This window comes from Squalius cephalus (genome assembly GCF_949319135.1).
Source record: "Squalius cephalus genome assembly, chromosome: 16".
Lineage (NCBI taxonomy): Eukaryota > Metazoa > Chordata > Actinopteri > Cypriniformes > Leuciscidae > Squalius > Squalius cephalus.
The window spans coordinates 37,541,191-37,562,834 of record NC_137137.1 but is presented as its reverse complement, the minus strand read 5'-3'; the positions used below and the strand labels follow the sequence as shown (position 1 = coordinate 37,562,834).

The 21,644-nt window shown below is 38.9% G+C and overlaps 1 protein-coding gene across 1 annotated transcript in view; it reads left to right on the top strand.

The window, feature by feature from the left end:
• Positions 1-9,714: 9,714 nt before the first annotated feature.
• The window catches only part of LOC307173327 (uncharacterized protein), a 74,704-nt gene continuing 62,774 nt past the window's right edge, over positions 9,715-21,644 (top strand). The window contains exons 1-2 of the mRNA XM_079896350.1: positions 9,715-9,949; positions 20,071-20,162. Of these exons, the coding sequence (XP_079752476.1) occupies positions 9,908-9,949; positions 20,071-20,162 (134 nt within the window). The 5' untranslated portion in view covers positions 9,715-9,907. The remainder of the gene's footprint in view (positions 9,950-20,070; positions 20,163-21,644) is intronic.

The window sequence follows — 21,644 nt, the reverse complement described above, 5'->3', positions numbered from 1 at the left end:
TTATCGCTTGTGACAAATATAAATGAAACTTTGATTATTTTATGACCTTGTAACTCACTATTTATTACCGGCATAAATTGTTATTTGTTATAGAACAATATGTTATATAACAACAAAGCTGATCGAGTTTGCTGATCCTGATCGATTGCTCCTGTCTACCCTGTTGCTGCTGCTGCGTTGCATTAGTTTGCGTCTGTAAGCTTTGTATCTTTCTGTTTTAATCATTATTTACTATCATTCCTTGTTATTTATACTACTAAATATAACTTAATCAACATCACACATTAACCTGACATCGCTAGCTTCAATCTAGCACAACACACTAGTAATTCGCTAGCCTGTTAGCGTGCCATCCGTGCGCTCTTTATTTATTTATTTATTCTCTAGCACGCTCGCGCCTTCCGTGCGTTCTTTATTATTTTTTCTCTTGTGCCTTTTACGAGTTCATCAAAAAACTGTGGTGAGTATCAGTCAACAAACACGGTGAGTCATGTCATCTCCTCTTATTGTCACCTGCACGTCATGTAACATGTATAGCATAGCCTTCTCTGCCAGCACAGGTTTTACATGTGATAATTGCAGGGGGATAGTCAGACTGGTGGAGAAGATTTCAGAACTAGAGACATGCATCCAAACTTTAATCAAGGTAAATTGCTTGATTAAAGTGCAAGGGCTTTAGATACTGCTTTGGATGCGACTAGCTTAGTGAACTCTGTACATAACATGGTTCCGGCTGAAGTAGAGCCTGTGCAGCAGGGCAATTGGGTGATGGTGAGACGCTATAGTCGCGAGACAAAACACCGCTCTTCCGTTCCTATTACAACATCAAACAGGTTCTCCCCACTCAGTGAAACACCCACTGAGAATCCTGTTGATTGTGCCCTAGTTATTGGCGATTCTATTACACGGAACGTGAAAATAGAGACACCAGCCACCATAGTTACATGTTTGCTGGGAGCCAGAGCGCCTGACATCAAAGCAAATTTAAAAGTGCTGGCTAATGCTAATCGTAAATTCTCTAAGATTATTATTCATTTCAGCACTAATGATGTTAGACTCCACCAGTCGGAGATCACAAAAATTAACATTAAAGAGGTGTGTGAACTCGCAAGTACGATGTCAGGCACTGTAATTTGCTCTGGCCCCCTTCCTGTTCGCAGGAGTGATGAGATAGTTAGTAGATTGTCCTCTCTTAATCGCTGGCTGTCGAGGTGGTGTCCGCAAAATAATATAGAATTCATAGACAATTGGAAAAGTTTTTGGGGCAGACCTGACCTGTTGATGGTATTCATCCCTCCTGGGATGGTGCTGCTCTTCTCTCTAGTAATATGGCACATAGTATTAGAGCTCAAACATGACAATCTGGGGCTCAGGTCAGGAAGCAGACAGACTGGCAAAACCGACCATCTGCTAGCGGCCTCGCGTCACCCAGGTCAGATAAATCCCATCACATAGAGCCTCTTTCACCTTTCATCCGTTGCGCTTAAAGAAGATTAAAGAAAATAGTCCAACGCCGTGGTACAGCGAGCACACTCGGGCCCTTAAGAGAGCAGCCAGAAAAATGGAGCGCAACTGGAAGAAAACAAAACTAGAGGTATTTCGCATTTCATGGAAAGAGAGCTCGATTGCATACAGAGAGGCCTTAAAAGCTGCTAGATCTGCTTATTTTTCAACCCTATTAGAAGAAAATAAACAAAACCCTAGGTATTTATTTGAAACAGTGGCTAAACTAACGAAAAGGAAAGCTTCAACCCCAGACATTTCCAAGCAGCACAGCAGTAATGACTTTATGAACTTCTTCACTTATAAGATTGATAATATCAGGCACAAAATTATAACTATGCAACCGTCTACTACAGTATCGCATCAGGCAGTGCATTGTAGTCTCCCTGAGGAAAAATTTGATTCATTCGTTGCTATTGGAGAGGAAGAATTTACTAAACTCGTTATATCATCTAAATCAGTGGTTCCCAACCCTGCTCCTGGAGTACCCCCAACACTGCACGTTTTCTTTGTCTCCCTAATCAAACACACCTGATTCAACTTATCAGCTCATTATCACATGGGTTAATGAGCTGATGAGTTGAATCAGGTGTGTTTGATTAGGGAGACAAAGAAAACGTGCAGTGTTGGGGGTACTCCAGGAGCAGGGTTGGGAACCACTGATCTAAATCAACAACGTGTATGTTAGACCCTATACAAACATCTACATTCATGTTGATCACATATTATGGTAGCCCTGTTTGTGCTATATAGAGTGAATTTACACCTTTGCCATTATCATGTTTATACATAACTGAAAAAAGCACAAATGTCAGGGCATGTCAAAACATCCCAAGGGCCCCAAAAACACCTTAGACCCCAGAGGGTTAAAGCTTGTAAACGATTTGGTTTTGATTAACTTTTATTTTTGTTTTATATATTAGTACCTTTTATGTAAACTAGTTAACCTGTATTTAATAAAAAAAATATATATAATTGAAATTAAAAAAGCTCGCCTGCGATGAGTCTCTGTTCTACAAAAGATTGAGCTGAACTAGGAGAAGTCTTCTGTGATCTAAATATTGTAAGTATGGAAATTCAAATGATTATCATTTAGGACAGATTTGACTTACTTTACCTAACCCGAGAATAATTAAAATAAGGTAGCAGGTGTTTAAAATTACACACTATAAAACAATATATATAGAAATTCCTAGAAAACTAAAGCACCATGGTACAACAATACTACGCATGTTCTAAAGAGAGAAACCCGTAATTTAGAGCGTAAATGGAAACAAACTAAATTAGAGGTCTTTAGAATCGCATGGAAAGACAGTATGTCACGTTATAAAAAGGCCCTAAAAGCGGCCAGGGCTGAGCAACTCCGCAAACTAATAGAAAACAACCAAAACAATCCAAGGTTTTTATCAACACCGTGGCTAGACTAACAAATAAACAAGAGTCACCTGAACAAAATATCACGTTACAGTTTAGTAGTAATGATTTCATGAACTTCTTCACCGAGAAAATAGAAAGCATCAGAAACACAATTGTAAACGTTCAATCTTCAATCGCGCCTTATAATTCAGCCTCAATTATCGCCCCTCAAGAACAATTACAGTGCTTTACAACTATAGGACAGGAAGAGCTAAATAAACTTATCACTTCATCAACATGTTTATTAGATCCTATACCAACTAAACTACTGAAAGAAGTGTTACCTGTAGTGGAAGAGCCTCTTCTCAATATTATTAACTCATCTTTATCTTTAGGTCATGTTCCAAGAACATTTAAACTGGCAGTTATAAAACCACTCATTAAGAAACCACAATTTGACCCATATAATCTAGCAAATTATAGACACATTTCAAATCTTCCATTTATCTCTAAAATATTAGAAAAAGTTGTGTCCGCTCAACTGGGCTCTTTCCTGCAAGAAAATTACATCCATAAAAAGTTTCAGTCTGGATTCAGACCGCATCATAGCACTGAAACTGCGCTCGTTAAAATCACAAATGATTTACTCTTAGCTTCTGACCAAGGCTGTATCTCAATACTAGTTTTACTTGATCTTAGTGCTGCGTTCGATACTATAGATCATACAATACTCTTAGATCGACTACAAAATTATACTGGTGTTCAAGGACAAGCATTAAGCTGGTTCAGATCATACCTATCTGACCGCTACCATTTTGTCTATTTAAATGGGGAAAAATCAATCATAACTCCAGTAAACTATGGAGTGCCGCAGGGATCTGTGTTAGGCCCTCTGTTATTCTCAATATATATGCTGCCACTTGGAAATATTATAAGGAAACATGGAATTAGTTTCCATTGTTATGCTGATGACACTCAAATATATATAAATATAATATATATATCAAAATATATCACGGCCGGATGAAAACGTTAAATTATCCAAATTGACAGAGTGCGTTAAAGATGTAAAAGATTGGATGACGCATAATATTCTTTTATTAAATCCAGACAAGACAGAGGTACTACTTATCGGTTAAAAAAACCGCCCACAAAACCTCTCACAATACAACTTTAACATAGTAGGATGTCCTGTTACTTTATCCTCTACAGTTAAAGACCTGGGTGTTATACTAGACTGCAACCTGTCTTTTGAAAATCATATTTCATATGTTACAAGAACAGCCTTTTTCCACCTTAGAAACATTGCTAAGCTACGTAACATGCTATCAGTTTCTGATGCAGAAAAGTTAGTTCATGCATTCATGACATCGAGACTAGATTACTGTAATGCTTTATTAGCTGGTTGTCCTGCATCCTCAATAAACAAGCTACAGTTAGTCCAAAATGCCGCCGCTAGAGTTCTTACTAGATCAAGAAAATATGATCATATAACACCAATTTTATCATCACTGCATTGGTTACCTATAAAGTCCCATATTAATTACAAGGTATTGCTACTGACTTATAAAGCCCTAAACGGCTTATAAACCATCGCGCTCTTTAAGATCACTAAATTCGAGGCTTTTGGTCATACCTAGGATATCCAGATCCACCAAAGGAGGGAGAGCATATTCACATTTAGCTCCAAAACTCTGGAATAGTCTTCCTGATACTGTTCGTTGCTCAGACTCGCTCTCCCAGTTTAAAACTAGATTAAAGACGCATCTCTTCAGCCAGGCATTCATATAATACTTTTAATCTTACAGTTAAATCCGGTCTCTAGTTCATAAACGCCAGAGGAGAACTGGCCCCCGACTGAGCCCGGGTTCTCCCAAGGTTTTTTTTTCTCCATTAGGTCCTGATGGAGTTTTTCGGTTCCTTGCCACTGTTGCCTTTGGCTTGCTCAGTTGGGGATATTTTGGGGATATTTAGGCAAGGCAAGGCAAGGCAAGGCAAGTTTATTTATATAGCACATTTCATACACAATGGCAATTCAAAGTGCTTTACATAAAAGAAATTAAAATAATAAAAAGAAATAAGAATAATTAAAACAGTTAAGAAAAATAAAAAAATAAAATACAGTACAGTACAAACAGTCGGACGAACATTGGCACAGTGCTCATTCAGTAAATGCATAGCTAAACAGATGTGTTTTGAGTCTAGATTTGAATGTGACTACAGTAGGAGCACATCTGATCTCCTCTGGAAGCTGGTTCCAGCTGCGGCTGGCATAATAGCTAAAAGCAGATTCACCATGCTTTGAGTGAACCCTTGGTATTTCTACCTGATATGATCCTAATGATCTGAGTGATCTGTTGGGTTTATATTCAGTGAGCATATCTGCAATGTATTGAGGTCCTAGGCCATTGAATGATTTATATACCAGTAATAATACTTTAAAATCAATCCTAAATTTAACTGGGAGCCAGTGTAAAGACCTGAGGACTGGTGTGATATGTTCATATTTTCTAGTTCTGCTCAGAATCCTGGCGGCAGCGTTCTGTATGAGCTGCAACTGTCTTATGGTCTTTTTGGGAAGGCCAGTGAGGAGTCCGTTACAGTAATCCACCCTGCTGGTGATGAAAGCATGCACAAGTTTCTCTAAGTCTTGTCTGGAAACAAAGCATCTAATTCTTGCAATATTTTTCAGATGATAGTATGCTGATTTAGTTATTGCTTTGACATGACTACTGAAACTAAGGTCTGACTCTAGTGTCACACCAAGATTCCTGACTTGATTTTTAGTTGTTTGACCCCTAGAGTGAAGGTATGCATTCACCTTGAGAACTTCATCTTTGTTTCCAAATGCAATGACTTCAGTTTTGTCTATGTTTAACTGAAGAAAGTTTTGACACATCCAACTTTTGACTTCATCAATGCATTGGCACAGGGAGTCAATGGGGCTGTAGTCGTTAGGCGATAGGGCTAAGTAGAGCTGTGTGTCGTCTGCATAGCTGTGGTAAGCAATTCGGTTCTTTCTCATTATTTGGCTCATTGGGAGCATATACAGGTTGAAAAGGAGTGGCGCAAGAATTGAGCCTTGAGGGACTCCGCATGTCATGGATGTCCACTCAGACTTATGGTCTCCTATACTCACATAATAACCTCTCCCATCTAAGTATGACCTGAACCATTTTAGGACTATCCCAGAAAGCCCCACCCAGTTTTCCAGCCTGTCAAGAAGTATGTTATGATCGACAGTGTCAAATGCAGCACTGAGGTCGAGTAGCACCAGCACTGATAGTTTGCCTGAATCAGTATTTAAGCGAATATCGTTTATTATCTTTATGAGCGCTGTCTCTGTGCTGTGGTGCGGTCGGAAACCAGATTGAAAATTGTCAAAGGATCCATTCGAGCTTAAGAATTTGTTCAGCTGATTGAAGACAACTTTTTCAATGATCTTGCCTATGAAAGGAAGATTTGAGATCGGTCTATAGTTGCTTAATATGGTCTTATCCAGATTGCTCTTTTTCAGGAGGGGCTTGACAATTGCAGTTTTCAGGGAGTTTGGAAGTTTGGACTCCCAGAGAGAACTGAGACATTTACCACTTCTAGAAGATCTGCTTCTAAACTGTTTAACACACTTTTGAAAAATGATGTGGGAAGTGTGTCAAGAGCGCATGTTGATGTTTTAAGGTGCTGTACAGTTTCTTCCAAAATTTTGCCATCAATTTCTTTGAAATCAGACATAGTAACTACTTTCTCAGGTGGTTTGATCTGTCTGACCTCAGTGCAACTCAAGGATGTGCTGATCACCTTTCTGATATTATTGATTTTCTCAGAGAAGAAAGAAGCAAACTCACTGCACTTGTTCTCTGAGAGCATTTCACTGGGAATCTGGCTTGGGGGGTTTGTCAGTCTCTCTACAGTAGCAAAAAGAGTGCGTGTGTTGTTTAAATTGCTGTTTATAATATTTGAGAAGAAAGTCTGTCTAGCTTTGCCTAGTTCCATATTGAAAGCATGAAGGCTGTCTTTGTAGATGTTATAATGGACTACAAGTTTAGTCTTCCGCCACATGCGCTCTGCTTTTCTGCATTGTCTTTTCATAGTTTGCACTGCTGTTGAGTTTCTCCAAGGTGCTTTTTGTCTGCCACTCTTCTTCCTGACTTTCACAGGAGCAATATCATCAATTATACCTTTAACTTTTGAGTTAAAAGAATCAAGGAGAAAATCAACAGAGTCTGCAGATATGCTTGGTGTTAAGGATATAGCCTTCATAAATAGTACACTAGTGTTCTCATTTAAGCATCTCTTCTTGACAGACACAGATCTAGCTTCAGTGGCAGGAGAGATCAATATATCAAAGAAAATACAGAAATGATCAGACAGTGCTACATCCTTAATAACAATCGATGAAATGTTTAGACCCTTACTGATAAGTAAATCTAGAGTGTGTCCACGATTGTGTGTGGGTCCATGTACATGCTGAGTCAGATCAAAAGTTTTTAAAACACTTTTGATTTCTTTTGCCATATTGTTTTCTGCACTATCTATGTGGATGTTAAAATCTCCAGCAATGGCAAAACAGTCAGCTATTTAATTTAATTTTGTCAATCAATAAATTCCACTAGAAACAAACCTTGTTGTATTATTTTAATTTAATACTGTGAAGCTGCTTTGATACAATTTGTATTGTGAAAAGCGCTATACAAATATACTTGACTTGATATATATTATAAAATTAAAAATATATTTTTTTATAAATAGACTTATTCACTATTATGATATAAACATTAAAACGCAAAACACATATTATAGTAATGAATGGTTCAATTTTTTACAGCTAAACGATCTGATTTTGGTTTAATATCGCTGGGGCGTTCTCGAGATATAAGCGGAAAACCAAATTGCCATTCATTCACTAATTCTGCCCAAGACGTCCTCCAGGGTCACGGGCAAATCTGAGTGTGGACAAGAATGGTGTTAGGAAGCTAATCTTAACTAATTAAAGCTAGGGTAGGTAATCCTGTTCAGAAAAAAAAACATTCCAAATTTGTTTAAACTGTCTTTATATACCAATACATAATTAAAATGTAAGTACTCTGAAAAAGAAAGTATAAAAATCGAGTGTCTGTAGACCTCTCACGACTGTTGTAAACACAGGTCATTATTTCCATTCACTCCACCCCCTCCCTTCTGGGCTCCTTCCAAAGCCACGCCCCCAAAACACATGAACGCGCGACGCCAAACGCTCAGGCTCAGCTGAAGACGCATTTATTATTTACCTGAGACGAGCGGAGAGGAAGGAGCGCAGTGCATGCAGTGACATCATGTCAGAATCACATGTAATAAAATACCTAACTTTATCCCTATGAATATAAACAAATATGATGGCTTTTAGTACTCACTATCAAGCTAGCATATCGATACTGGTAAAGTTTAAAATATATTTTTTTTGATTCGGTAACGAGCTATATTTAGGCTATAGGTAACGAGCTATATTTATAAGGCAAAGCTAGGTTGCATTGATACACGTTTTTCCATTACCATCAGTTAAACTGTGATGAAGGTGAATTTCGTGTAAGAGTCATAACATATACGGTGTTTTGCATGTAAGAGTTTCCATGATGAAAACATTGTTGACTCTGATGAGGACTAACGTTACACTCCGGTGACAAGTACCGCATCGTCGGTTCGAGGACAGGTCCACTCCGGGGTCGGGGACGAAGCAGAGGAGGTCGTTCAAGAGTGCGGGCAGGGTCCGAGGAAGTAGTTTAGCAAAGTAGCAAAGCTGGCATTGGTACTTTTTGCTGCATTTTCTCAGCCATTGTGCCGCAAACTCCTGCTTACTCGGTGTAGTGAGCTGAATATTTCCGGGAACGGTGACATGTGATGATGAGTGCACGCAGGGCTGTGCACGCAGTGGTGCTCGGGCACGAGACATGAAGGCATCTGATTGGTTCTTTACATTCGCACCGAATGGCAGTGATTGGTCAGAGTTTTTACTGTCCTACAGCTGCTACAGAGGTCAGATTTTTTCCATTTCTTTTTCTGAACACATAATGTATTGACTACTATCAGAATGGAAGGACCATTTCACCCAGTATAAAAAAAAATGTTTCTGAACAGGATTACCTACCCTACCTTTAAGATTAGTTTTCTTACCCAAGTGGCAGATCATTTTGCTTGTTTTAAGCATAAACTCACTTAATTTTGATTTCCCCCAGAAAACAAGAAATAATATCTTATGCCATTTTACATCTTGATTTAATAATTTATAGATATTTGTACTTTCTCGTAATCATGACTTATTTTCTCGCACTTCTACGCATGCGCAAAGCAGCGGAGCAGAATAGAGAGCCACGCTAGCGACATCCGCTGGTCAAAGCCGTGTAAATGCATCACAGCAAACATGGCACGCTCTGCAAAACAGTTGTTTTCAGTGTGATCTACGAAGTGCAATCTGCAGTATCATTAAATAACATCATTTAAAAATCATCAGTAGGAACTCTTCCATACTTTTCCATGCGCACGAAAAGGTGTGAAAGTGGAATGCAGAAGCAGGACGGTTACTATGGTAACGAAGGACGCCTGCTTGTGCACACTGATGGAAATTGTGTTACATGAACTTACAAAACTATCAGATTAAAGTAGGAATATTACATTTATTTGTTAATTTAAATTGTAACATCTTCATAAAATATCTAAATACCCCCCCCCCCCCCCCCTCTTTTTTTTAAAAAGAACCCTGTCCGTGGTGAAAGCTTTTCTTTTATTATTATTATTATTATTATACTTTATTTTAAAGCACAAACAAATGCCACATAAGATTTGGCCCCGACCTTAAATATGCAAGGAAAGCTGAAAGCAGACGTGTTCGGACTGGAAGAGAAATGAAGTCAGCATGTCTAACTTCAACACACTGCAACTGACTTATGACAGCAGCAGCGACAACACAAATAGAAAGTGAAAGTGAAAGTCCAGTTAGAAAATAATTTGGCGGAGCTCGTGTTCATGTTAAGAAAACACAATAATCGATCAATTCAACGGGAAAACGTCGGACAGGATGGACAGGCGTACAGAAGATCCCGTTCATTGCAGTAAAACGGTATGAATGATTCATTTCGCACCTGAACATCAGCAACAACACCATCGTTACAAGCTCTGTTGTAGTAATCTGTTCTAGGGTTCAGAATGCAACTCCATATTCAATTTTAAATATAGAATCCCAGAAACGACGCCTAACAGAAACAGAACGTTAGGTAATGTTTTAGAAGTTGGGTTACTTCAACTGCGAGTGCGTTTTGTTTGATATTTCTGAGCGCTGCGCGAGGACAGCATCAGTCACTTCATAACCCTTCCTGTTTAGTTCATCTTCCTATAACAAATATCCGGAACCATTGATATTGATATTCTCGATGCTGCTCTGTTGCACTCCATACACACAGTATGTGGATGACAAAGAGTAATACATATTTCGCTTTAGGAGCGCGGTTACGTTAGTTAAAGTTTGGATGGGTATTCGCCGGACATTCGTGTTCCCTTCGTGTTCCCTTGCCACTGTTACACTGCCACTATAAAGTCGACAGTTTTACAAAGAATGCAAATCAATACAACGATTGCAACCAGTGTATATCGACATGAAATATTAATTTGAAATAACCTTACGTGCATTATAGCTGCATATTATTTATACCTGAGAATACTTTGCCTAAGGGAACGTCTACAAATTCAACCAATTGCGGTAAAACGTAATATTTGTATTAATCTAAATTACCTTTAAAACTTAAAACAGACATGTTCAAATGTCAAAACTTGTAGTAGGTTCCGATTAGTATGTTACTACAGGTGAAATTTTTGCCAATACCTCCCTTACTGTATGTACAGTACATAAATATATTTAGAAAATAATTACTGTAATCCATCAAAAGTTTATATATATATAAACATTTAAAATATGCTAGCAGAAAAACATATCTCTTGCTCGCCATTTGTTTTACAGGCTTTCTTATTCATGGAGTCCTACCCGACCGGTTATTGTCGGTCATTTTGGTTCCAATTGTAAAAGATAAAACTGGCAAAATTAACAGTTAAGACAATTATAGACCTATAGCTCTGGCCAGCACTTTGTCTAAGGTACTGGAAAAGTCCATTTTGAATAAGTTGGAAGAGTTTTTGCTGACCTCTGATAACCAGTTTGGTTTTAAACCCAAGCATGGAACAGATATGTGCATTTTTGCTTTGAAAGAAATCTTGGATCGGTACAATAGACAAAAGACAACAATTTGTATGTGTTTTATTGATGCCTCAAAGGCCTTTGACTATGTAAACCATGAAAAATTATTTTCTAAATTGTACAAGAAAGGTGCTCCAAAATGTCTTGTGAGAATTCTGGTTTTCTGGTATGGCCATCAGTTAATGTCTGTAAAATGGGGAAATTGTTTATCTGCATCTTTCTGTGTGTCAAATGGAGTAAGACAGGGCAGTATTTTGTCTCCGTTTTTATTTAATGTATATATGGACGACTTGTCAAGGTTTTTAAATGATTGTGGAACGGGCTGTAGGGTTGGCGACAGTACCATTAACCACCTAATGTACGCTGATGACCTTGTTATTTTCTGTCCATATAGCGCTGGGTTACAAGAGCTGTTGCATGTGTGCACTCAGTATGGAACAGACTTTGATATAAAATACAACTCAAAGAAAAGCATTATTATGATAGCCCGGAGCAGAGAGGACTCCAAACTGGTTTTCCCAGATTTCTTTTTGTCAGGCAATAGACTTAAGGTCACTAATGAATGTAAATATTTGGGGCATTATTTGACTGCAGACCTGTCTGATGACAGAGACATTTACAGACAGTGTGGCATGCTTTATGGACAGGCTAACATGGTGATCCGCAGGTTTGGAATGTGCTCAACACCTGTTAAAATCAGACTCTTTAGGGCGTATTGCACTACCATGTATACTGCCCACCTGTGGAGGCGCTACAAAAAGAGTAGTATGCAAAAGCTAAATGTAGCGTATAATGATGCCATGCGGATGCTACTGAGGGTCCCACGTTGGAGTAGTGCAAGCCAATTGTTTGTAAATGTGGGTTTGCCAAACTGCCCTGCTGTACTGCGAAATCTTATGTACAGGTGCATGTGCAGGCTCTCGAGCTCGGTGAACAGTATCATCACTGCATTGACCAACCCTGGACTAAGCTCGGTGCGATATTCTTCTGCCATTTGGACTCACTGGCTTATGAGCCTATACAGGAGATGAATGTATTGTTTTTATGTTGTATAAAAAAAAATTTCTTCTCTCTTCTTTCTTCTTGTGTGTAATATGGACCATTATTCACGTGTCTGAAGATAATAATAATAATAATAATAATAAAATATATATACATATATATATATTTTTTTTTTTTTTTTTTTTTTTAAAGGTTGTAGTACCTTTCTAGTGACCAGACTGACTTACTACAGGTGACATTTTGCCAAAACCTCCATTATTGTACGTGCAGTACACAAATATTTGTAGAAAAGCACTACAAAAAAAAAAAAAAATTGATATCTTTTATTTAAACATGTAAATACAATTAAAAAAAAAGAAATAAAAAACATTAAACAAAATAAAACTCCATACTTTCCAGTAGGCTACTTAAAAAGAAACCTCTATTTACAGAAAGGAGTAGGAAGTAAAACTTATGTACTCCTACCCCTTTATACCCTTACTACTATATTTAAGGCAATGGCTACAAAATAATAAATCTACAGAGATAATAAATCTATAATCATTGAAAATATATATTCAGAAGTTCTATTCACATACATATATTACACCTACACAGCAATAATTATACACATACTATAAATTATTCAATATAAGCTCAGGTTATTTTTAGCACTGTATTTCTTTGTACCTCTGGAATATAATTTCTTTGTAAAATGAGTTGTTTAAAATATGTTTGGACATTGCTTGAACTCATTATTTAGTTTATTCCACAATTTAACGCCACTGACAGATAAACAGAAACTTTTCCTAGTAGTTCGAAAACTGGGAGTCTTAAAATTTGACATTCCCTTTAAATCATAGTTAAAATACGGTAACACCAGTGAACAATACAAAACGTAGAGTGATCTGTAATCCAGAATGTGCTTAGCATTAGCCAGGACTGAAATACTTCTATAGTTTTGTTTGAATATATTTTATGTGAGATTTCCAGCAAATCCCGCCATCTATAATCACTCCAAGGAATTTCATTTCATATGCTCTTTCTATGTTAACACTTTCGATCTGTAACTGAAATTGCTTGATTGAATTACAATGAATCTAGAATTTATGAATTTAGTTTTGCTCAAATTTAATGATAACTTGTTTATGTCAAACCACTGTTTTATTATTAAGTCCAGGAGTTGCTGTAAATTCTGACCAGAACCAAAGATTTGTGTCATCAGCAAATAACACCAATTTCATTAGTTCAGATACTTCACATATGTCATTTATGTAGAGAATAAATCATTTTGGTCCCAATACTGAGCCCTGGGGGACACCACACGCAAGATCCAAACATTCAGATGTATAATCTCCCAACTTCACAAATTGTTTCCTATCTTTTAAATAACTGTTTAACCAATTCAGCACTAGCCCCTGATCCCGAGCCTTTCCAGTTTATTGATTAATATTTCATGATTAATTGTATCAAACGCTTTTTTCAAATCAATGAATACCCCAACTCCATATTTATTTTTGTCTGTGGAATTTGTAATTTCTTCAATGAGTTCAGTTAAAGCTATAGTGATGTTGACCTATTTTTTTCTGAATCCATATTGACTGTCAATGAGTAATTTGTATTTATCAACGAATTTGTCCAATCTGCCATTGAAGAGTTTTTCTAGAATTTTTGAAAATTGTGGCAGTATAGAGACAGGCCTGTAATTTGTGAAGTGGCGTTTGCCTCCAGTTTTGTACAGAGGTATGACTTTTGCTGTTTTCATTTTTGTTGGAAATTGACCAGTTTGAAATGACAAAATAAAAATTTAAGTTAATGGTTTTGAGATCCCCTCAGTTACATTTTTTACTATCTTCATATCCATTTCGTTGCAATCAGTGGATGCTTTAGTTTTGCATTTAACAATATCTATTATTTCTTTTTCTTCTACTGCTTTAAGAAACATCGAACATTGATTTCTTTCAATAAGACCATTGTATCTGTTATCGATTATCTGTGGAATAGGATTTTTTTTCAGCTAAATCTGGGTCCGACATTTACAAGATATTTATTAAAGTTATTGACCACATCCTCCAAATTATTAATGTTCTTTTCATTATCAATGAAATACTGGGGATAATTAGACTGTCTCGTGCCCCTTCTCATAATACTATTGATTAGCATATTCCATATACCCTTTATATTATTTTTATTATTATCTAATTGTAATGAAGCTTCAGGAGAGTGAGGATCCATTTGCAGTTTTATTATAATCTTGGTCGTACAATCAGGGTCAATCACCAGCAAACACAACAGTAGAGATAAGGCAACTCGTAATCCAGAAACAGGCATAAGGTCAGGGCAGGCAGCAAACTTACATAAATCAGTCCAGTATAGAATATAGTCCAGGGCAGGCAGCAAAGAATCAAGATGAGAATAGACAGTCCAAAAGTAATCTACAGGAAGACAAAACACAGGACGAAACGCTCAGAGTTGATCACCAGGGTAAATACAAAACTTCACAATGAGGCAGAGTCTGAGAGCACCTTAAATAGTCCACTGATGAAGATCAGGTGCAAGGTAATCAGTGCTAGGTATGTGGGAAATGTAGTTCAAATGGTTTAATATTCAGGAGAGGGTTCCCTCTGGTGGTGAGCAGGAGGAACTGCAGGAGTCTCATATGTGACACTAATAGATTTCTCTCTTACAAGTTCTCATAATCTTAGTTAACTTTCTTAAATATTTCTTATATTTATTTTCTGCTTCTATAGTTCTGTGTTTAATAAATTCTCTATAAAGTGTATTTATCTTTTTACAGGCATTTTGTAATCCTTTTGAAATCCTTTTGGAGTAATGATCCTGAAAATTCAGCTTTGCATCACAGAAATAAATAAATTGAAAACCAATTATTTTAAATTGTAATAATATATCACAATATTAAAAAAAAATTCTGAATTTTTGATCAAATAAATGCAGGCTTGATGAGCAGAAGAAACTTCTTTCAAAAACATTAAAAATAGTAATGTGTCCAAACTTTTGGCCTGTAGTGTATATTATTTCCCAGTCTTGTGAAAGCAAATCATCTTTAAATGCAACCATAGACTCTTCTGTTCTGACCCGTCTGAATAGAGGTTTATTGCCTTTTTTAGATGTGTAATTGCTGTTGTAAACTGTAAAAACTGGTAGGTGGTCACTAATATAATTTATTAACAGTCCACTCACTATATTGTTATCTATATCATTTGTAAAAATATTATCAATTAGTGTTTTCCAGTGGGAAGTTATCCTACTGGGTCTGATAATTTTGGGGAAAAAGCCCAGACTATACACTGTATTAATACAATCCTTCATCATAGTGTGCTTATTTGGATTTAACAAATCAATGTAACCACAGATAAACATGACTTTCTGATTTGTTTTTGTACATTTTTCCTCTATCCAATCCTTAAGTAAATCAATATTAGAACCTGGTGATCTATAGTTTCAACTTACAATTACATTTTTCTTTTTTTCTCTACATACTTCTATTGTAACACATTCAAGTAAAGTTATGAGATGGAGAGGGTTATGAGATGGAGAGGGTTCTGTGATGGAGAAGGTTGTGAGATGGAGAGGGTTGTGAGATGGAGAAGGTTGTGAGATGGAGAAGGTTCTGAGATGGAGAAGGTTGTGAGATGGAGAGGGTTGTGAGATGGAGAAGGTTCTGAGATGGAGAGGGTTCTGTGATGGAGAGGGTTGTGTGATGGAGAAGGTTGTGAGATGGAAAGGGTTGTGAGATGGAGAGGGTTGTGTGATGGAGAAGGTTGTGAGATGGAGAAGGTTCTGAGATGGAGAAGGTTGTGAGATGGAGAGGGTTGTGAGATGGAGAAGGTTGTGAGATGGAGAGGGTTCTGAGATGGAGAGGGTTCTGTGATGGAGAGGGTTGTGAGATGGAGAAGGTTGTGAGATGGAAAGGGTTGTGAGATGGAGAGGGTTGTGTGATGGAGAGGGTTCTGAGATGGAGAAGGTTGTGAGATGGAGAAGGTTGTGAGATGGAGAGGGTTGTGAGATGGAGAAGGTTGTGAGATGGAGAAGGTTGTGAGATGGAGAGGGTTGTGAGATGGAGAAGGTTGTGAGATGGAGAAGGTTCTGAGATGGAGAAGGTTGTGAGATGGAGAAGGTTGTGAGATGGAGAAGGTTGTGAGATGGAGAGGGTTCTGAGATGGAGAGGGTTCTGTGATGGAGAGGGTTGTGTGATGGAGAGGGTTGTGAGATGGAGAAGGTTGTGAGATGGAAAGGGTTGTGAGATGGAGAGGGTTGTGTGATGGAGAGGGTTCTGAGATGGAGAAGGTTGTGAGATGGAGAAGGTTGTGAGATGGAGAAGGTTGTGAGATGGAGAAGGTTGTGAGATGGAGAGGGTTGTGAGATGGAGAGGGTTCTGTGATGGAGAGGGTTGTGTGATGGAGAGGGTTGTGAGATGGAGAAGGTTGTGAGATGGAAAGGGTTGTGAGATGGAGAGGGTTGTGAGATGGAGAAGGTTGTGAGATGGAAAGGGTTGTGAGATGGAGAGGGTTGTGTGATGGAGAGGGTTCTGAGATGGAGAAGGTTGTGAGATGGAGAAGGTTGTGAGATGGAGAAGGTTGTGAGATGGAGAAGGTTGTGAGATGGAGAGGGTTGTGAGATGGAGAGGGTTCTGAGATGGAGAGGGTTGTGAGATGGAGAGGGTTCTGAGATGGAGAAGGTTGTGAGATGGAGAGGGTTGTGAGATGGAGAAGGTTGTGAGATGGAGAGGGTTCTGAGATGGAGAGGGTTGTGAGATGGAGAGGGTTCTGAGATGGAGAAGGTTGTGAGATGGAGAGGGTTGTGAGATGGAGAAGGTTGTGAGATGGAGAGGGTTCTGAGATGGAGAGGGTTCTGAGATGGAGAGGGTTCTGTGATGGAGAAGGTTGTGTGATGGAGAAGGTTGTGAGATGGAGAGGGTTGTGAGATGGAGAAGGTTGTGAGATGGAGAGGGTTCTGAGATGGAGAGGGTTGTGAGATGGAGAAGGTTCTGAGATGGAGAGGGTTCTGAGATGGAGAAGGTCGTGAGATGGAGAAGGTTGTGAGATGGAGAGGGTTGTGAGATGGAGAAGGTTGTGAGATGGAGAGGGTTCTGAGATGGAGAAGGTTGTGAGATGGAGAGGGTTGTGAGATGGAGAAGGTTGTGAGATGGAGAGGGTTCTGAGATGGAGAGGGTTCTGTGATGGAGAAGGTTGTGTGATGGAGAAGGTTGTGAGATGGAGAAGGTTCTGAGATGGAGAGGGTTCTGAGATGGAGAGGGTTGTGAGATGGAGAGGGTTGTGAGATGGAGAGGGTTGTGAGATGGAGAAGGTTCTGAGATGGAGAGGGTCGTGAGATGGAGAAGGTCGTGAGATGGAGAGGGTTGTGAGATGGAGAGGGGTTCTGAGATGGAGAAGGTTGTGAGATGGAGAGGGTTCTGAGATGGAGAGGGTTGTGAGATGGAGAAGGTTCTGAGATGGAGAGGGTTCTGAGATGGAGAGGGTTGTGAGATGGAGAAGGTTGTGAGATGGAGAGGGTTGTGAGATGGAGAGGGTTCTGTGATGGAGAAGGTTGTGAGATGGAGAAGGTTGTGAGATGGAGAGGGTTGTGAGATGGAGAGGGTTCTGTGATGGAGAAGGTTCTGAGATGGAGAAGGTTGTGAGATGGAGAAGGTTGTGAGATGGAGAAGGTTGTGAGATGGAGAGGGTTGTGAGATGGAGAGGGGTTCTGAGATGGAGAAGGTTGTGAGATGGAGAAGGTTCTGAGATGGAGAGGGTTGTGAGATGGAGAAGGTTGTGAGATGGAGAAGGTTGTGAGATGGAGAAGGTTGTGAGATGGAGAAGGTTGTGAGATGGAGAGGGTTGTGAGATGGAGAAGGTCGTGAGATGGAGAAGGTTGTGAGATGGAGAGAGTTGTGAGATGGAGAAGGTTCTGAGATGGAGAGGGTCGTGAGATGGAGAAGGTCGTGAGATGGAGAGGGTTGTGAGATGGAGAAGGTTGTGAGATGGAGAGGGTTGTGTGATGGAGAAGGTTGTCTGATGGAGAGGGTTGTGAGATGGAGAAGGTTGTGTGATGGAGAAGGTCGTGAGATGGAGAGGGTTGTGAGATGGTGAGGGTTGTGAGATGGAGAAGGTTCTGAGATGGAGAGGGTTCTGAGATGGAGAAGGTCGTGAGATGGAGAAGGTTGTGAGATGGAGAGAGTTGTGAGATGGAGAAGGTTCTGAGATGGAGAGGGTTGTGAGATGGAGAGGGTTGTGAGATGGAGAAGGTTGTGAGATGGAGAAGGTTCTGAGATGGAGAGGGTTCTGAGATGGAGAAGGTCGTGAGATGGAGAAGGTTGTGAGATGGAGAGAGTTGTGAGATGGAGAAGGTTCTGAGATGGAGAGGGTTGTGAGATGGAGAAGGTTGTGAGATGGAGAAGGTTGTGAGATGGAGAGGGTTGTGAGATGGAGAGGGTTGTGAGATGGAGAAGGTTGTGAGATGGAGAAGGTTCTGAGATGGAGAGGGTTCTGAGATGGAGAAGGTCGTGAGATGGAGAAGGTTGTGAGATGGAGAAGGTTGTGAGATGGAGAAGGTTCTGAGATGGAGAGGGTCGTGAGATGGAGAAGGTCGTGAGATGGAGAGGGTTGTGAGATGGAGAAGGTTGTGAGATGGAGAGGGTTGTGTGATGGAGAAGGTTGTCTGATGGAGAGGGTTGTGAGATGGAGAAGGTTGTGTGATGGAGAAGGTCGTGAGATGGAGAGGGTTGTGTGATGGAGAAGGTTGTGAGATGGAGAAGGTTGTGAGATGAGGGAATGGCCGGCTCGAGGGTTAGGGTTAGGGTTAGGGTTAGTCATGAGGCGAAGGAAGAAGCGAAGTCTCCAGGCGGATGCAAGGTGGCGGCGGTACACCACACTGGGTATTCTCATCTAGAGGGGGCAGTGAGCCCTGCACGACTCAAATTCATGACACGACATTTGGAACAATGTTGTTGAAAATTTGCGCAAATTTGCTCTTTAATTTAATCGCTGGATGGCTTGAATCAAACTGATGAACTGAATCGTCAGCGAGAGAGAGGCTTCAGTCTTCTCTGGAGCAGCGAGATGATCTTCGCACTGAAGAAGAAAGATTCTGATGACTGGGCATTTCTGCATGGCCTTATAGGCAGCCAACGCTTGCAGCGAGCTGAAATGCCATTTGTCTGTGAAAAGCACAGACGTGAACCAATCTGGCTTCAGGATTCTGAGCTGTATGAACCTCAACTTTCGGTTCCAAAAATCTGAGGAAAGTTTCAGGGTATATTGAGTAGTCATAGCAACTTACTCTCTGAACATAACCTGTCCCAGCTCGTGTTCCGGGGTTAGTTTACCTCAGAGGTATTCAGTGCAAGATTGCCCTATCGATGAGGCTCCAGTGGGCCTGACAGATTGTGCACTATATATATATATATATATGTTCTTGTTGTTTTTGTTCATAAAGAACTATTATATGCAATGTTTATTTTTCTCTAATTTATTTATTTTATTCTCCTCTCATACATTGTTGATCTGCATTCAAAAGTTTTTTAGTTTTTTTTGTTGCAACATGACATTTTCTATATTATGCATTCATGTGTGATACATCTCACCTTACAAGAAATGTGGAAGGAAAATAGCTAAACATAAAAAATACACTTATACAGCCATATTATCTTTGCAATGACAGACAGTTTTAAGTTCAATTCATCTTTTTCAATTTATTATTAGCATTAAACAAAGAATATAAATATTTTTTTCACAGTAGCAAAATACTGATTAAAGATTAAAAATGAAAGACAAGATTAAAATATTATTGCATAACCCTAATGTGTTTTTAACGTGCTTATTTGTTTTTCCAGCAACTATTACAAACATACAATGATATTGGAAATCTTGTCTGGAATATTGAATTGTCAAGTTATTATCTAATGCTACATTTTTTAAACTAGCATTCTTCAATTGATGATTATCAGTTGCATTTCTGAATGTCATTTAAAATAGTATTTTTATATTTTTCAGAACAAGAAAAGACATATCCACAGAATAAGGAGTCCCTCACGGTACACCCATCTCTATCGGCCAAGGTTTGAGGGGAAATATTTTCATTCTCGGTAAGAATATGTAAAAAATCAAGGTTGAGGCTGAATACAATCTGAAAACTCTTGAAATAAAATGTTGACTACTCTCTTAGTTGAGTCATTTTAGTGGACCTGTCATCGTTGGTCCACTGTGTTATAATCAAGTGCGAGTGAAAGGTCCTGGACGGGTAAGTGACAAACAAAAGGGGCTTTCGCACTGGGTAGTTCTAGGAACTCAGTTCTAGGAACTAGCCACCAGGGTGGTTCCCAGAGAACTAATGGGAACAACATTTTTTGAGAACAAAAAATCCTTAAAAACTGGAAAAAACTAAACAAAAACCGTTTAACGTTAACTCGAGTTACCGAGTAACTCCTCAATTCAGTACTACATAGTTTTTGTAATGTGTTTTCAGGAATACATTTCAAACATTTATAATGTGTTTAGAAACAAACCTCTGAATTGCCTTTACACAGACATTTATGCATTTGGCAGACAGTTTTATCCAAAGTGACTTACATTGCATTTCAAGGTACACATTTACATTCTTATCAGTTCTTGTTTTTCCTGGGAATCAAACCCATGACCTTGGCGTTGCAAGCACCAACGCTCTACTGTTTAAGCTACAGGAAAGCTCCTTCCACTTTAAGATGGAAGAATGTTGTTTTACATATGCTAGAAACATGGCTTTAAATATTGATTGGTATCAAAGAGCACACCCAGGTTCCTAACCGACGACGAAGACTTGACAGAGCAGCCATCAAGTATCAGACAGTTTTCTAGGTTATACGGTGGAGGGTGGGGGGGTTAGGGGGGTTTGGTCCAATAATTAGAATCTCTGTTTTTTTTTTCAGAATTAAGTAGTACAAAATTACTAGTCATCCATTTTTTTTTATATCAGCTATGCATTCTAATAATCTTGTGGTACGCCATACTGAACTTGTGATCGATGAGACATCTCTTCATTTACTGCTACAAACTGATAACGGTCAGATAAGTATGATTTAAACCATGCCAATGTAATTCCACTAATGCCAACATAATTTTCTAGTCTATTTAAAAGAATGTTGTGGTCAATAGTGTCAAATGCAGCACTAAGATCGAGTAACACTAATAGAGAGACACAACCACGATCGGATGATAAGAGCAAATCATGTGTAACTCTAATGAGAGCAGTCTCGGTACTATGGTACGGTCTAAATCCTGACTGGAAATCCTCACAGATATCATTTCTTTCTAAAAAGGAACACAGTTGTGAAGATACTGCTTTTTCTAGTATCTTTGACAAAAAAGGTAGATTCGAGATCGGCCTGTAATTGACTAATTCTGTAAGATCAAGTTGCCTTTTAAAAAAAAAGAAAAAAAAGAAGCAGTTTAATAATAGCCAGCTTAAAAGTTTTAAGTTATTAAGACGAGGATCTGTGACCTCTGGGAGCATCTCTTTCAGTAGCTTAGTCGGTATAGGGTCTAACACACATTTTGTCGATTTAGATGATTTAACGAGTTTAGAAAATTCT